Here is a 16,202-nt window from a genome sequence, read left to right as displayed (position 1 = left end):
TGCTGGAGTAATGTTTTTAATGTATCTTAAAAGTAGTTAAAATCCAGTGCATATTTTCTTACCAATTGTTCCTTTTGGGTTTTTTTCAGGATCGCTTCTTGTATGTCCTGGCTGCCACTGGGACTGAAGGTGGGAGGCAACTCATGACCACCAAAGCGTGACCTCCTCAGATTCCCCTGCTTCTGGCTGCTGGAAATAACCCCTGGGCTGCTGTGGAGATGAATGGAGAACAGCAATGTGATGCAGGTAATGGTCCAGCTGAGCTCCCATGGCTAACAAGTCTCAAAAAACTTGACAAGCGAGATGGAACAGGCACAAGCACAGCGAATAGTGCATGTCTCTGATGCTACGTACTGTACACAGCGAGAAACTTAAATTTCAGTGACTGTGGGTTAGATTCTGACTATGGGACTTAAGTTTGTTATTGCTGTATTTCTAAAGCAAGGTGTATCGTTGGCTTGAAGGGGAACAAAATCTCACCCGCTTTAGTAATTGCGTTTTTAAGAAGCTGTGTCTTTCCTCTGCATGATATCACTATGAGATGGGCTTCTGATAAGCTTAGTGGCTCTAACACTACTATTTTAAGGCTTTTGTCTGTCAGTGGTTAATATTATCTTGTTCTGTCCTTGTGGTCATCTTGTTCTTATTATTTCGACAAGGTTGTGCTGCTGGTTTAAAAAGTCAGGTAACTGAAGCTGCTTGCTGCCGTTGTAATGTCCTGTTTTTCTGCTGTGCCTTGGTGTGCCTGCTTTGATGGGTTTGGGATATCAACTCCTAATCTGCTGCAGAGTGGTATATTATGATAAATTAGCTCAGGTTTTGGTTCACCGTGAAACACCAGGCTGAGGAGAGTGTCAGTTTGGGATGGCTGGGGGTACTAACAGCCTTCTGAAACAGTTCTGGACTGTACACTCTTACGGGGGTAGAGCCCACCCGTTTGTCTGATTTGTTACTTTTCCTTGAGGAGATCCCTACCTATAGTGTTGTATAGATAATATAAAGTAAATTTTAATTTGTAGTTACCAGTGTTAACAACTGGATTAGGATTTTGTCTGAGTGTTCCTTCCCTTTGGTACTTATCCAACAAGCAGCTCTTCTCATAGCACAATTCACTATTGGTAGTTTTTGCGCCTTTACTTTATGGAAATCTAATTGCTGTCAGTGTTACTGAAGAAATGTTAAGCATAATTTTGATCTACAGTGCTTTTAGAAGAATGCTATCATCTGGTTTATGATGTGGAAATATGCTTTTTGATTATTAATTATAGCCAATCACTCAAGTTGCTGTCAACATTATATCCTCAAATAAGGAAGAAAAGGCAATATGCACAAATACGCAGAATGTCTCCAGGCACATGCAAATACTGTGTCCTATGCTAGCGGAAACTTCTAACTTCTGTCACGTAAGTGTGAGAAACAGAAAAGGCTTTGAGCAGCTGAGAAGAATGGTAAGGAGATGTATACATGGTCAGCAACGGGCTGTTCACAGTCTGATAGCACATCCCTCTGTACCAAGACCTTCACTGACATTTTTCCATCTTCCTCAAAAAGTATCCGAGTTCACACAGTACTCTCTACATGCTTTTGAAATAGCTGGTGGGGTTTGATAATTGTCTTGAAATTACTCAACAGTGATTTTCCTGAGCATCCTTTTTGTGCCTGGTTTGAGTACAGGTGGCTGTGAAAAGCAAACAGTAGCCGAAGAGAGCTCTACTTGCTGAGTTCAAAGCAATTTCCAGCAAATGCTACCCATGTAAGCACAAGCGCATTGGTTTTGTTGGGCCCTCTAATATTATCTCCTGAAGTGCTTTGAGTTAGACCAGTCCCAACCACTACTGGAACATTCCCTTCATAGTCTTTGACTGGTGTCATTTTTTCCACTTGATGACGGTTAGCGGTTTTTGGAGATTCCTCTCTGTCTTTTCGGTTTTTACATACAGGCTCTGCTTGCAATAACCCAGGCAGTGGCCAGGGTTGTTGGTTGTGATGCTCCTTCTGCACTACGAGAGGAAAAGACAACTTTTATTCTTGTCACAGGCTTTCTCAGCTGCTGAAATTCCAACCTGTCTTTATTTATTCATGGCTTTGCAGCTGGTATAGATGGAAAAGATTAACTGTTATGAAAAGCAGATTGAAATATATCTACATTTCAGGGTGAGAAACCTTTAGATTAGCCTTAATTGAAGGTCTTGCAGACTTCAGTGTGATGTACTTAAATATCCAACATGACAGTCTTCAACTAAATCACATTAAAGATGCATGAAAATTTTTTACAGTGAGAATTTAACTGGAATCCAAAGATCAAAACAGTCTGCTGTAGACTGTTTCCATTGCAGGTGTTTTTAAGGGCTAATATCCTTAATATTCTGCTACCTCTTTGTGTCCAAATATTATGTATTTATGTATCAAAGAGCAGCAGGACATAATTAATGATAAAATTCAGAAGGCAAGAGTTGTGTTCACAATAATGTTAGTAGAAATAGCGAGAAATGGGAAGTGATACCTACCCGTGAAACTTCTAATATTCTTACAGGCAGTTTTCTCACCTCCAGAGTGAATAAGTGTTCTCCACAGAACTTCTGTAGGACACTTCTCAGATTTTTCTTGAGAAAACGTTAACTTGATTTGAAAGCTTTACTGACAAAAACTAGTTACATGTCAAGGCCGCAGAGACGACAATCACATCTGTTTTCTTTCCCCACCTTTACCAAAGTTGCGCGTTGCCACTGAGCTAATGTGTGGCTCAGTCATCCTGTCTAATATAGAAAAATATTTCTTCGTGTAGGAGGAAGCTGAATTAATTTTTGACTTATAACAATTAAGGTTATGGGGAGAGAGAGAGAATGTACGTATATGTACACCCATGCAGCATTGCATTTATAAATTGTGCTTTAGGATTAAATGGATTAAACATGGTTTTGCTTGTTGTCATCTGTCATATTAATTTGCAAATTTTCTCACAGTAGTGAGAATTTCTGGTGTAAATGTCTGAGGTTTAATTGAGCAGTTTGAACGCAGACTGATCAGGACAGTTGTTATAAAACAGACATATGGGCCCTCAGGAATGGAGCTTCATTAAGCTGGTCCCGTGTGTGTCCTGGGATGTGCAAACATGCAGGACGGTGCTGTGCAATAGGGCAGACTAGATCAAAGGCTTGATTTGAGAGGGCCCTGCTCTGCCCCATCTATCCTGCCAATAAAAGCGATTGGATTCTGACTCAAAGATTTCCAGCTAGTGTGAGCCTTACCAGAGAGCCGGTCCTTCGCCATGCTCGTGGAGCGTTTCTGCATTCAGATACTGAAAAACAAATACTTGATTTCTGAGATTTTTCATGGTTTATGTAGTCGTACCGCGTGCCACAATTAAAAAACTAATTTACTGCTCTCACTGTGAAACCTCATACAGCATTTTTGCTTGGAGCTTTGTTTGATGAGCTCTCCATGTTGTCCATGTTCGGTAAGCTCGGTCACCTGGAATGCCGTGGCAGGGCCGCCTGTGGGAAGCGGCAGGTTTGGTAAATCCCGCAGCTCTGCTGTGCGGCCTCCTGGGGGAAGGAAGCGCCTCAGCCCCCCAGCTCTGCTGCTCGGGGGTTGCAGTGCCAGGCTGATCACCAGGTCTCCTTTAATTGTAAAACCTTAGTGAAGTGTAAACGCGAGCCGAGTTGAACTCTTACAAATGAATGGAACAGCAAAAGTTTCAGGTGCTTTAAGTTCAAAAATAAAAATGTCCCTCTGACTCAATGAAACTCCCTAAAATAAAGCAGGAAGAATACTCAGTTTGCAAAGAGTGTTGGACAGGAATTTGTAATTTCCGCCCTCCCCCCTATAAAATGAGTTGCAAGAGAGCTCCTGGGTGTGCTGGTGAGATGTGGGCACTGTGCAGTACAAAGCAATCCGAGCCCTCCTCACCACAGTGCAGACCTGGAAGGAAACAGCTTTTTTAGATGTGGAAACATCCAGGCTACAGAGACCAGGGATTAGTGGATGGACGAAGGACTTGCGGTAACTCCGGTCCAGTTGGGAGCTGGTTTTAACTGTAGTTGGAGGCCAAGGGGTGGCTGGAGCAGCCTGCGAACCGTCTTTTCAGGAGCTCCTTGTAGCAATTAAGTGGCAACATAAGTTACTAATTGACCCTTTCAGTGTGTTAAGTGACCTGTGCCTCATTTAAGGAGCTTAACTGCCCCTTGACAGTTATCTGATGATAACACGTTATTGAAGACTTGGTGCTGCAGCATTTGGTAAAGAGCAGCGCTGGAAAGCCTCGGGGTCCCTGTAGGATTCCCAGATCGAGCTACTTGGCTTTCAAATTGTTAAAAAGCACGGAGCAGTCACGTTGCTTCATGTTTCTCCTCAAACAGGAATACATTAGCCACTGCAAGCCATGCTTTTTACATACCAAGCGCTTGTGGAGCTGGAGGGAGTGTGGCTGTGGGTGCTGTTGAGCAGGTGCTGGGTGGCAGGTGGGCTGGGCTGGGCTCTCTGGGCAGGAGGACAGGCAGACCGAGGCCGCTCCTGGTTTCAACTGGCCATGGATGTTGTGTTCGAGCTGACGTTTCTTCCCACTTTGATTCTGCAGCCGTGAGCTTAAGCATTTTTATAGTTATATTGAAGTAAAATGCTGGTTTAATGAGTTAAGAAATCTTAATCTGTTTTAAAACCTTTTTGCAATGAAATTTTATTTTTATTAGAATGACTTGCAGCCAGAGCTTTGATCAGCTCCACACTAATTTGCAAACAGCTCTGCTTTGTACCTTAACCTCTTTACTTCCTCTTTTTTTTTTTTTTTAAATAAACTTACCTATTTGTCTCCTTCTCCACATCTATTTCTTCACTAAGTTAAAAATTATCCACTAAAAGTGGCGGTGATCTTCAAGCTCTGAATTTTTTGAGCTCTGAGGTTTATGAAGGGCCAGTATAACCACCTGTGGTTTGAAAATAGCAAAATGCTATTGGGTTTGGGAGAGAGAAGAGCTGCCTTTAAAACAGATACTGTCATCAACAAACAAAAGCTAACTGAATATGCATTTCTAAATTTGGGGAAGTGATAATGCCCAGAATTACAATGAAAAGTCAGAGATAAGCTCAACAATCAGTTTGAAGAGAAAACGGACCTACTTTACACTCAGAAATTGTAGGGTTTTTAGATGATTTAAAGTAGCTCAGACTTCTGGGCAAATATTTGCCCCTCTCTGTCTGAGGACCAAGAGCTGCTGTGAAGGACACTCAGCAGGCTGTCAGCTTGTCCACGGCTCTGATAAAGGTGTGTAATAGTATTTCATTCATTTATTTGGGCAGGTAATGTTTCCTACTCAAACTACTACTCCTTGAAAGAACAGTTACCACCTGCCCTGAGACAGGCTGAGCGTGTAGGAAATGTTGGTGTCCTGTAACCTCTGCTGCGCTCTCCTTGTGCTTTGATACACAGAGATTTCCTTGTTTTCAAATGTCAACCAGGTATCAGGTTTCCTGGTACCCAGAGATGAAAATCTCTTGTGTTCATTCATAAAGACAACCATGGTGTAGATCATAGAATCGGTCCAAAAGTGAAAATGAAAAGCTTTACTTTTATGTCATATCACTGTTAGCCCTTTCCCTGCTGAACCTGAAGCTGTAGTTTGTGTGCTGAGGTTAAAACTGGTGCTTACACAAGGTGGGACCTTCCCTGGGCATCCCAGCTCTGCCTGTAGGAAAAAAACAAGGTGGGTGCACGCTGGGTGAAGAGGGGACCTGAAACCCAGCTGGGCTGGTGGTGGCAGCAGGACAGGTTACGTGTTGGAGAAAACTGGAGTGGGAGGGGAGCAGGGAAGTGAGCCAAGAACTGATGAGGAGACTGGGACAGGCTTGACAATAATAATAGAAAATCTGACTGATTTGTAGTGTGGCTCACTGCAGCTGATTGCTTCCCTAACAGCCTGAGTGAGTTTTGAACTGTGGCTTGAGTGGTTTTAGCATGCTTTTGCTTTAAATGCATCCAGAAATGAGGTTTTCATGGTCTAAAGAAGCTGTTACACCTTATGAGCTGGTTTTTAAGTGACTAATTTGAGTGATTTTTTTTTTTTTTTTTGTAATTTGAGTTGTGTCTCAAGCTGTTTTTCTTAGAACTACCCTGAATTATTCTCTGTGCTTTTGGTGTTTTATAACATCTAAATAAATACTATCAAACCTAAAAAAGAGGGGAATCATATTTCATTTTTTAAAAATCTTTTCAAACCTCTTACTATCAGTATTGCTGTTTTTTGGATGGTTTTTAATTTAATACACCGATGGTCCAAGGTACTCCGAATTTGAAGTGTCTTATTTGTAGATATGAATACAGAGCTCTTGTGCCTATGTTCTACTCTCAGAAATTGTAAACAACTAGTGCTTGAACAAAATCCTCAGGATCTCACTGTTTTTCGTACCAAATCCAACTTAAAGTGCCCTTCACATACAAAGAAAGGCTGAGTAGTGTCTCTGTGTTGAAATGCATAACTGAAGGTCAGTGCACACTTGGGTAGTCAGTAATTTGGAACTGAAGTGGGATTTCCTGTAGTTTTTAGTACCATAAAACTTAAACAACAGGTTGTTAAATAGAAGGTATTTGATTTTTTTCTTCCAGATGCTGGTTCCAGTGTGGAAGAAATGGAATTCAATTGGGATGAATATCTAGAAGACACAGGAGCAACTGCAGCCCCCCACGGATCTTTTAAACATGTAAGAGACTGTTCTCTTACCATCTCCTACATTATTTTTTTACACACTGAATGTTTACGGTTTCTTTGAATGAGTTGATGCTCTCAAATCTGGAAGACTAACTAGAATCATGTTTCTTAGACTAATGAGAAATGAGAAATTTCACCTCTTAATTCTTGTTTCTTGTCTTCCCCTCTGTACGTAGCACTGGGCAATCCCATCTCCATGTGCTGAAAGTTAAGGGGCTCCTAGTCTTTTCTGCACTGGGACATAAGCTTGATTTTTTTCCTCATAAAGCCCAGACTGGCCAGTCTGTTCGTTTATTGTGTTTTGTTTTGTTTTGTTTTTTTCTTTTGGCAATTGCTACTGGACAACTGCTATGGAGGGAGCTAGCTTTAGAGAGTTGGTGGCATAGTTCTTGAACAGCAAAATTCAAATGTGCTCTCAAAGTTTTAATGGTGGCTCTCAAGGAGGTCATGGAGAAAATAGCTCTGCCAAACACTTGACTGTAGTAGTTAGAAAACTGATTAGGATAATTGTCAAGCACAGGCTTAATGGATATGATGAAGTCTCGGTAAGCCCTTGTCTTTGCTCTTGGATATATTTAATCAAATGTTTATTGGGAAAATCCTGGAGTGCACGGTCCTGTTGGGTGAGATCTAAATGTGAAATCTGGCTTTTTGCACTGGGTCATCAGTGAAGGTGAGCTGTGTAGAGCTGGTTTCCAAACCTCCTGGATCTCTTCCAACAATTGAAACACCTTCCAGGCTGCCAGCCTGTATCCTTATCCAATTCTTTAGTAAAGTTAGTGTTTAATAGTCTTTCAAAGACCCACTGTGGAGAGTAGTGACTTGTGTGTGGCACGTTGCTTGGAAAGTACTGTGTGGTGCTTGGGCTTTCAGGTCCAGTGTCACCACTTTCAGTATAGGAGACTTAGCAGGACAACAAACTGATGACTGTTCACAGAAGGATTTGCAAAGCATTTTGAGTCCAAAGGAAAACTGCAGGAGTGCAAAACATTACAGAATTTTAAAATTATGTCAGTTGTGTTAGTAGCAAAGATGCACAGTAATTGTAGACTTTGCAGAGGCTCTTCCACAGCCTGAGGTGTAATTGTAAGCTTTTTGTTCAAAGTAAACATTCAAGGTTCTCATTTCTGAAGGGGCCTATGCTTGCTTTGTTTTTCCTTAGTATACTAAGGCTATAAGCAGGAGCAAGCTACCTCAGAGTGGTGGTGTCCGTGCAGCCCACGTTGAGAGAGCAGTGTGGGATCAGAGCAGAAGCGCGAGGAGCGGTCTGTCTGCTCCTCTGGTGTGCTTCACCTTACACGATCTCTGCTAAAGAAACTCGCTATCATAGCTCAGACATTATAGAAACTAATTGTAATGCCAGCTTTACAGTGGTGGCCAACTGAATTAACATTGCAGCCGTATTTTGTTAATTGGTAGGATCCATGCTTTGAATGACTTCATTGCCCCTGCACTGTGTTCTTTGCCAGCTCAGCTGTGTCAAACAGGAGATCTGATTGCTGTGGCCATCATCAGTAAAAACACAATTAGGCTTTAAAAAAAAAAAAATCCTTTTTTTTTTTTTTATTATTCCTTATGTGTGTAGAACACGGTGCAGTTATGCTGGTACAAGTAACATTGTGGCGGGGAGTGCTTTAGTGAGCAGGAGGGGGCAAAGCCGTGTCCCCCATCCTTTCTGCTGCCCTGGTGCCCTCCCACGGGGCGCACACCCGAGGAGCGGCGCTTGGTGAGCTCGGCCGCTCACTGCGCACCCAGCACGGGGGGCTGGCCTGGGGACTCGGGGTGCTGGGAACATCGCGCAGGGTCGTGCCTGCCTGTCCGGAGGGGCATTTAGTAGTAGAGTTGCCTTAGAATTCGTCTGGAGGTCAATTTTGACGTTCTCTGTAATAAACTGGGCAGAATATTTTGGAAAGTTAATGCTGACACCGAATTGACAAGCAGAGAGAGGAGCGTATTTACAGCGGTGTCACATCGCCTGGATCTTGCTGTTAATAGAAATTCAATAGTGCAAGGTCACGTGCGCAGAATTTCTGCTGTCTGTTAGAAGGTAACGGTGTGGAAAAGGTAGAGGAGGAGAACGTCAGTGCCTCCCAGTGGAGAGCGACAGCCTGTCTATGTGATGAAGCCCTAAAAAAAAGTGTGATTACCAGGTGAGAGATTTTCAGTGGAGAGCCTGCAGACACTGATGTCTCTGTGCTGGTGACTGGTGCTCCCTCCAGCTGGAAACTGCGCAGTGCAAGTTGTTTGACTTGAAGAATGACTGACCTTTATAATCTACTGTCAAGAGGGACCTACTTTAGTACTCTTGAAAAAGCAGAGGGGAAAAAAACCTAAGCTGAAGAATAATATTGGCACAAGAGTAAATGCATGTCTTAATTAATTAATTTTAACTAAATTTTAGGTGGAAGCTTAAGGAGTTTTTTTGGTTCTTTCTAAAAATTGGAGTAGTGAGTCTGTGACCCGCCTCCCATTATGAGTGGGGGGTGAGAAATACCTAACCCATGTTCTAGGAGAGTACGTGGTCAGGTTAAGAAAATGTAATCCATGATTACATAGCCTGTGTTAACAAAGAACTGGACTTGCTGATGGGAGGGAGGACTTTTTTATATCTGTATGCTTATATTAATTCTGAAAATTTTGCTCTTACTATGAACAAGATGCATTGGAAAATGCAAACTACTTCCTCAAATTCAGCATGTCCTAATGTTTAATTAAACAATATTGAGATCAAAGTGACTGTTTGCCTACAATCTACCAGGAAAAAGAGCTTACCAAAAACCTGGAGTTGCACTGGATGCCAGTGCTGGCATCCCACCTGAAATCTAAATACACTTTCTCTAGAAGTGTTGAATGTTCTTTTTTATTTCCTTTCTGCAACTTGCGTATGTGTGTAAACAGATATTAAAAATAATTTAGTGTTCGGCAGCATCTGAACACATGTATTTGCTATGTGTTCTTGCATGCTCTCAATACTTTTTGTCTGTTCTTCATAATTATCTGTTTCTGAGCTGAGTCAGATCCCACGTATGGGCTGTGACCTGGCACAGAGTGGGGGAGAGCCTGGGGCTGGGGCAGCCCGAGCGGTGCTGTCCCCTGCAGCCCGAGCGGTGCTGTCCCCTGCAGCCCCAGTGGTGCTGTCCCCTGCAGCCCCGGCCATCCCACCGTGTCTCGCCTGCCGCGGGAGCCGCGGTCCTAGACCCGCTGTTCCAGGGAAAATACTCTCAGAGCTTGGCCACAGCCCCTCCTGGTAGCCAGTCAAACCAAGTTTTGTGCTTTAACCGCTGGACGATGTCGCCTTGCCCAGCTGCCAGGAGAGGGTGCTAACTTCTTGGTCTCTGCTCTATGCACCGGGGAACACAAGTGACAGTGCTTGAAAAATGCACCTGACTTCAGGGAAAGCTCCGTCTGCTGCTGTTGGTTTTGTCGAACGCAGCTCTCTCCACCGAGAGGTTTTGCTAAAAGTTTGCGCGTGGAGAGCTGCACAGATTTCCCAATTCCTCAGACTTCCTGTCGAGCTCTTGGCTTTTCTTTCAGGAATCACAATGTGAAGTCTTTTCGTAATACCTCTTCAGCAAGGCAGCTGTCTTTTTGAAGAGATGACCTCTGTAATATCACTTCAAAACATCTGCAGGTATTGGGTCCTGCCGATTTTGTTCTTAGGAAGGGTTTTCTCTAAGTGAAGGGCATTAACCTAAAGGATGTGAACAGTTAACAGAAGCATATACTTTTCTTTCTGATGTGGTTCTCTTAGTTTTATTTTTAGCAAACCAGTATGTGCTGGCTGATGAGACTGTAATAGCTGTGGCAGTTACTGAACTGTCAGTGCAGAACTGGTAATAAATAACCCAGAAAATACTTACTGCATCTGCGTCACACTGAAAGCCTTTCTTGCAGTTGATTCATAGAGGAAATGGAACTTGGGACCACTTAAGAAAAAAACACCAGTTACATTCAGCTGAGAACAGGGGATCGATGTGCTAGATTTTTAATTAATACTGAGGCCAGAGAATTAAGTGTAGCTCAGAAACATACTCTAGTGAGAGCAGAACAAGGTTGTCCTGCTCTTTCAGGAGTGTTTGGGCTGGGAGAAGTTAGGGATGTGAGAAACTTTTATGTTTTGCTTTCTCTTTTTATGTTTATGCTCCAGTTCCTGCTGCTGTGCAGTCCAGTTCCTCACCTGCACACAGCACGCACATACAGTATTGCGCACTTTATTGTTATCAAAGCATGAGTTCACTGAAGAACACATACTGTTTATGTTCTGTGCCATTTATGTAACAATGCTACATACAGAATTATTTAGGTTCTTGGACAGAGACATTAAAATTCCCTGTTCTGCAATTTGTACAGATTCATGCCTTCTTAAGTGAGCACGGTGGAAGAGACAATGGTATCGTTATCTAGAACACACGTATGTGCTTTAAATAGGCTTTTTGTCCAAAGAGGTTGAAACACATAGTTTAACACAAGAAGTCGAAGTCGTGTTGCTGAGTTTGACCTTTAGTTTTGCCGAGCTTGACAGCCCAGCTGTGAGTTGGAAGCTTTTCAGTGATGGGAAGTATCATCCAGGGCAGGAAGATGAATTGCAAGATATTGATTTAAGGTTGAAAAGATAGTCTGAAATGCAAAGGGGGTCTCATTAATGATGATTCTGTGTACATTCCAATTTGGGTCGCATAATGTGATGTTATTTCTCCGAAAAGACTTGGTAGCATTTGGCTTGAGATTTTTTTGCAAATGAACGTGTCTAAATAGTTCCCCTTGCTGTTCCATGAAGCTCCTGGGACGTGCTCAAATGCGATGATCTTCTTCCTCTTCAGGTGGATACAAGTTTGCAGAACGGTTTTGCTCCTGGTATGAAGCTGGAAGTTGCTGTCAAATCTGACCAGAACACCTACTGGGTAGCCACCATCATTACTACCTGTGGGCAGCTGCTCCTGTTGCGCTATGATGGTTACGGGGAAGACCGCAAGGCTGACTTTTGGTGTGATATCATGACAGCTGATTTACACCCCATCGGCTGGTGTGAGCAGAACAAGAAGATTCTCAAAGTGCCTGAAGGTATTGGCTCCATATGCAGAAGCAGGGAGTACATACAAAAGGATGCTTTTGTCTTTTGTGAGCCTGGCAGATAGTCTTCATAAGTGGTGTTATGTGCAGGTGTTGTTGCTGAGATGATGAGTTGAGGTTGTCTGCCATGTTCATCTGAAATCCTGTGACTTACAGTAGGAGGTTGCTCTTTCACCAGAGAGGAGTTAGTTTAATTTCAGAATTGGACTTATTTTTACAGAGGCTTGTGGTTATCTTAATCATCTCCCACCGAATTCTACTGCATTGTCATTTCCTTTAAAGATTTTGCCGTTGTTTTGTTCCTTCTTTGAGATGTTACTGGTGAGCGTGTGGCAAATCCTTGTGAATTAGGCAGTGCAAGAGCATGGTAATGTCTTGTTGTCTGAATGATCTTTAACTGGGAGGAAGAATCACAGTCTATCTTCTTCACTTTTCACTTAGGTATCAAGGACAAGATACCTGACCAGGAGGAATTCCTCCAGCGGGTGCTGAAGGGAGCCTGCAGTGCTCCTGCCAACCTGCTGGAGGGGGTAAGTGCGGCAATGTGCTACATCTTGGGGTTTGTCTCAGTTTTTCCCTTTGTGATGAAGGGAACCACTATTCAGATTGTCAGTTCAATTCCATTTTTAACTTTAGGGAGCATTGCAGTATGCTGCTGACCTTAAAGTTCCGCTCTCTAGTGTTTCCTATTTACAGTATTTAATTTTGATAGTGTTATCCTGAAACGTATCTGTCACTGCAGGGCTGTTCATTAATGCTATCAAAAGAAATACCTTTCTCAAACTGCCTTAGGTTTCAGTCTTCCTCCTATTCTGCCTCTCCTTCATACAGCTCTAAGGAAATAATCCTTTATTTATCTAGCTTTCATGTTGTCCTCTTTCTCAGTTGACTCCTTTAACCAATTTTTTTTTTTTTTTTTACTGATTGGCAAGTTATTGTTTCACTTAAATCTTGCACCTTTGCTAGTGAAGAACCAAATTTTTATCCCTTCTTCTGCACTTCAAACAGTATTTGCAGCTCGTATCAGTGTCTGGTTGTAAAGTACAGAACATAATTTTTTTGAAAAATGCCGTCGATGTCTTCTTTACAACTAGCATTTTAATCTTTGTATCTTTTCTCTCTAGTCATCTTTGTATGCTAGATGACTCAGTTTTAGAAAGCAATTATTCATGTTTCCTTCCAACCTTGAATATATAAGTGATAATGCTTTTGAAAATGATGATGAGGACTTAAGTGAAATGTGTGACCGTCTACAGGCAGAGCAGAAACTCTGATGCAAACACAAGCAATTCTCAACATTGTAATTTCTGCTGTCCTGTGTTAGTAAAGGCCTGGTATTTCTTTACTTCTATATTCATACTGTATTAATGCAAAAATAACGCATATAAAGAAGTGGAAGTACGGGATTTGTTTTGGTCTGTTATACAGAATAATTTGTGTTATTTTTGTAGCTTCACAGAGGGAAAAATCCATTGGATCTAATTGCACCAGGCTCCCGACTAGAACTGCAAAACACCCGGGATTCCCTGGCAGCCTGGATAGTCAATGTGGTCGAAAATGTTGGTGGGAGACTTAAATTGCGATACGAAGGTCTGGAGAATTCTGACAAATTTGACCAATGGATATTCTACTTGGATCCTTTCCTTCATCAAGTGGGGTGGGCAGCTCAGCATGGATATAGCCTGCAACCACCTTTAGGTACTTCAAAACATAGATCTTTTATATGGTGATGAGAGGCTAGAGAATACTGCTGCTGCTTTCGTGCTCTGAATGTGCCTCCGGATGCACACAGTCAGTGTGCGATCTGACAAATATTGTACCTAATGACATGTAAGTGGAAACACCAGTAAATAGTCCTAGAAGGACTTTCACCCACTCGTTCAAAAGTTGCTGAATGGTTTTTTTGGTCAAAACTTTCCACCTGTCCATAGAGAGGGAGGAGCTAAGGAAGGAGTTGCCTTCGTGCTTAATTTTGGTAGGTTTGTATCCTGGCAGGAGGAGAGTCGTCTGGTTTGGGATTACTGTTCAACAGGAGCTTTTGCAGCTGGGACTCTTAAGTCTACTGGGCTAATTAAGGCCTTGTATGAAGAGGTATTACATGGATATGAAAATGTCCTTAAAAATGGGTGCGCAGCGAATGAGTGTGTGGAAGGAGAGGCAGAGGGTGGGACAGATCACCGTGTTTTCCAGTCCTGTGCGCGTCAGGGTGGGTCATCAAAGAAGTGGGAAATAAAATGGCTGAAACACAAATGGATTGCTCATGAGCTGAGCAGTGATAGAACATGTTTCCTGATGAGCGGAAACCTTGGGATAAAACTGGAAAATGTTGAGCATTTACCCTAAAGCCTTTCCGCAAAGGCAGGTGTACCTCTAAGGTTCTGGCGCACTCTGTGCCGTTAGTTGGGGAAGTTCAGATTGGTTAGAAAGGTTGTTTTTGTTGTGGGCTTTTTTTAATGTTTTCCCCTTAGGGCAAGAAGAAATCGTGCTGAGGAAAACAAACCAATTTCTGTTGAAATGAGCGAGCTTACTGTATTTGCTAGTGCTTGAGCAATTTCTGCCAAAATCAAGATTGTGAACAGGGAGACACCAAATCACTGACAGAAACAAGATGAGTGGATTCCACATCACTATTTAAGTGAATAATGGCTTTAAAAAATATTAGTTAGCTACTAGAATTGTTTCCTTTTTATGTCTGCCTAAGAGCCTTTGAGGTACTCACAGGCTTGACTAGAGGGATCCTTTGTGCATGACACTGGTACAAGTAGTTCCTTTCCTATCAGAGAGGTGTGCGATCTGCAATTACAGATGCTGAAAGAGTAGCTTCTGCAACCGGGACAGAATTGTGGAACATTTTTTGAGCTTTCTGTAACGCATACAAATGTCTAAGAAAACAGTAAGTTTTTAAGAAGGAAGGTATTTGCACAAATTCAGAATGGATGTGAATTTAGCACTTTGAGGAGCACAAATCAAACTGAGTTTTCTGAGGGAAAGGGAGAAGAAAGAAGACGACTTCATTCACTGTTTTCCTTTCTTTTCACTCAAGCCATTAGGTCCTTGAAGAGTGAAGCAGATTGGCAAGAGATCCTGAAGAAGGTGAAAGAGGAGGAAGAGGAGTCGTCGGTTCCTACAGACCTCTTTAAGGTAAAGGCACAATATGTGTCATTTAATGCAGTGGATGATACTGTGTTATATTCCTAATAAATAATTCAGGGAAGTCACTCACTGTTACTGGAACAACTTAGTCTGTTTTGGTTTGTTTTTTTAAAATTGTTTTCCTTTCTCTGTTTTTGAAAAATCATACTATGATAAAATTCTTGTTAAGTTAGACAACACACCCGTCACAAGTATGTGAGGCGTTAGTGATAATACTGGGAAAAATCCCTGGTTCTGATCGTTTATAATGGCATCTCTGGTTTTTCACCAGCCGGTCTTGCAGATTTCCATCCTTCTGGAGGAGCACAGGGTTACTGCATCCTCTCTAATTGTGTGAACACTTTGAAAAGTTTAACATGTGTAACACCTAATCTGTAACCCGATAAAGTCACACATGCTGTGTAAGGTATCCTGTTATATCCCAAGTGGTGGCAAATGCTACTAATTAGTCTGAATTTAAATATACATGAATTAAAAAAAAATCTTGACATGTTTTGATAAATAGGAATGTAAATTTAGTCCTTCCAAGTTCTTAATTCATTTTTCTCAGCTTCATTTGGACCTGTAAGCAGAACAGAACAGGAGATACTGTTGTTCTTTAATGTATTGGGTCATATACAGAGCAGGAGATACATAATTCTGGAGCAGAAATCCTGTTTTGCAGGTTTTTATTAGACTGAAAATGGAGACTTTTATAGTTCTCTTTTAGATTAGCTCATCATGAGTGTTAAAGGTTAGAGGGAAAAAAATATTTTTATTGACTATTTTTATTTTTATTAGTGATGGAACACCTTATCCTTGGTGTCATCTTAAGACATATCAAGGATAAGAGGGTCATCAGGGACAGTCAACATGGCTTCACCAAGGGGAAGTCATGTTTGACCAACCTCATAGCCTTTTATGAAGACGTAACAAGGTGGATTGACGATGGCAGAGCAGTGGATGTGGTCTACCTTGACTTCAGCAAAGCATTTGACACCGTCTCCCACAGCATCCTCACAGCAAAACTGAGGAAGTGTGGACTGGATGATCGGGTAGTGAGGTGGACTGCAAACTGGCTGAAGGAGAGAAGCTAGAGAGTTGTGATCAATGGGGCGGAGTCTGGTTGGAGGCCTGTATCTAGTGGAGTGCCTCAAGGGTCAGTTCTGGGACCAATACTGTTCAATATATTCATCAATGACTTGGATGAGGGAATTGAGTGTACTATCAGTAAGTTTGCTGATGACACCAAGCTGGGAGGAGTGGCTGACACGCCAGAAGGCTGTGCTGCCATCCAGC

General features: G+C 42.2%; 1 protein-coding gene across 1 annotated transcript in view; it reads left to right on the top strand.

Moving 5' to 3' along the window:
* Positions 1–218: 218 nt before the first annotated feature.
* SFMBT1 (Scm like with four mbt domains 1) overlaps positions 219–16,202 on the top strand; it is a 34,123-nt gene continuing 18,139 nt past the window's right edge. Inside the window, exons 1-6 of the mRNA XM_065642603.1 lie at positions 219–246; positions 6,599–6,693; positions 11,522–11,762; positions 12,213–12,301; positions 13,223–13,469; positions 14,815–14,912. Coding sequence (XP_065498675.1) covers positions 219–246; positions 6,599–6,693; positions 11,522–11,762; positions 12,213–12,301; positions 13,223–13,469; positions 14,815–14,912 — 798 coding nt within the window. The remainder of the gene's footprint in view (positions 247–6,598; positions 6,694–11,521; positions 11,763–12,212; positions 12,302–13,222; positions 13,470–14,814; positions 14,913–16,202) is intronic.

The sequence above is a fragment of the Caloenas nicobarica genome, chromosome 11 (genome assembly GCF_036013445.1).
Source record: "Caloenas nicobarica isolate bCalNic1 chromosome 11, bCalNic1.hap1, whole genome shotgun sequence".
Classification (NCBI taxonomy): domain Eukaryota; kingdom Metazoa; phylum Chordata; class Aves; order Columbiformes; family Columbidae; genus Caloenas; species Caloenas nicobarica.
Note: the sequence above shows the minus strand (reverse complement) of the source record. Positions and strands in the feature narration are given on the sequence as shown.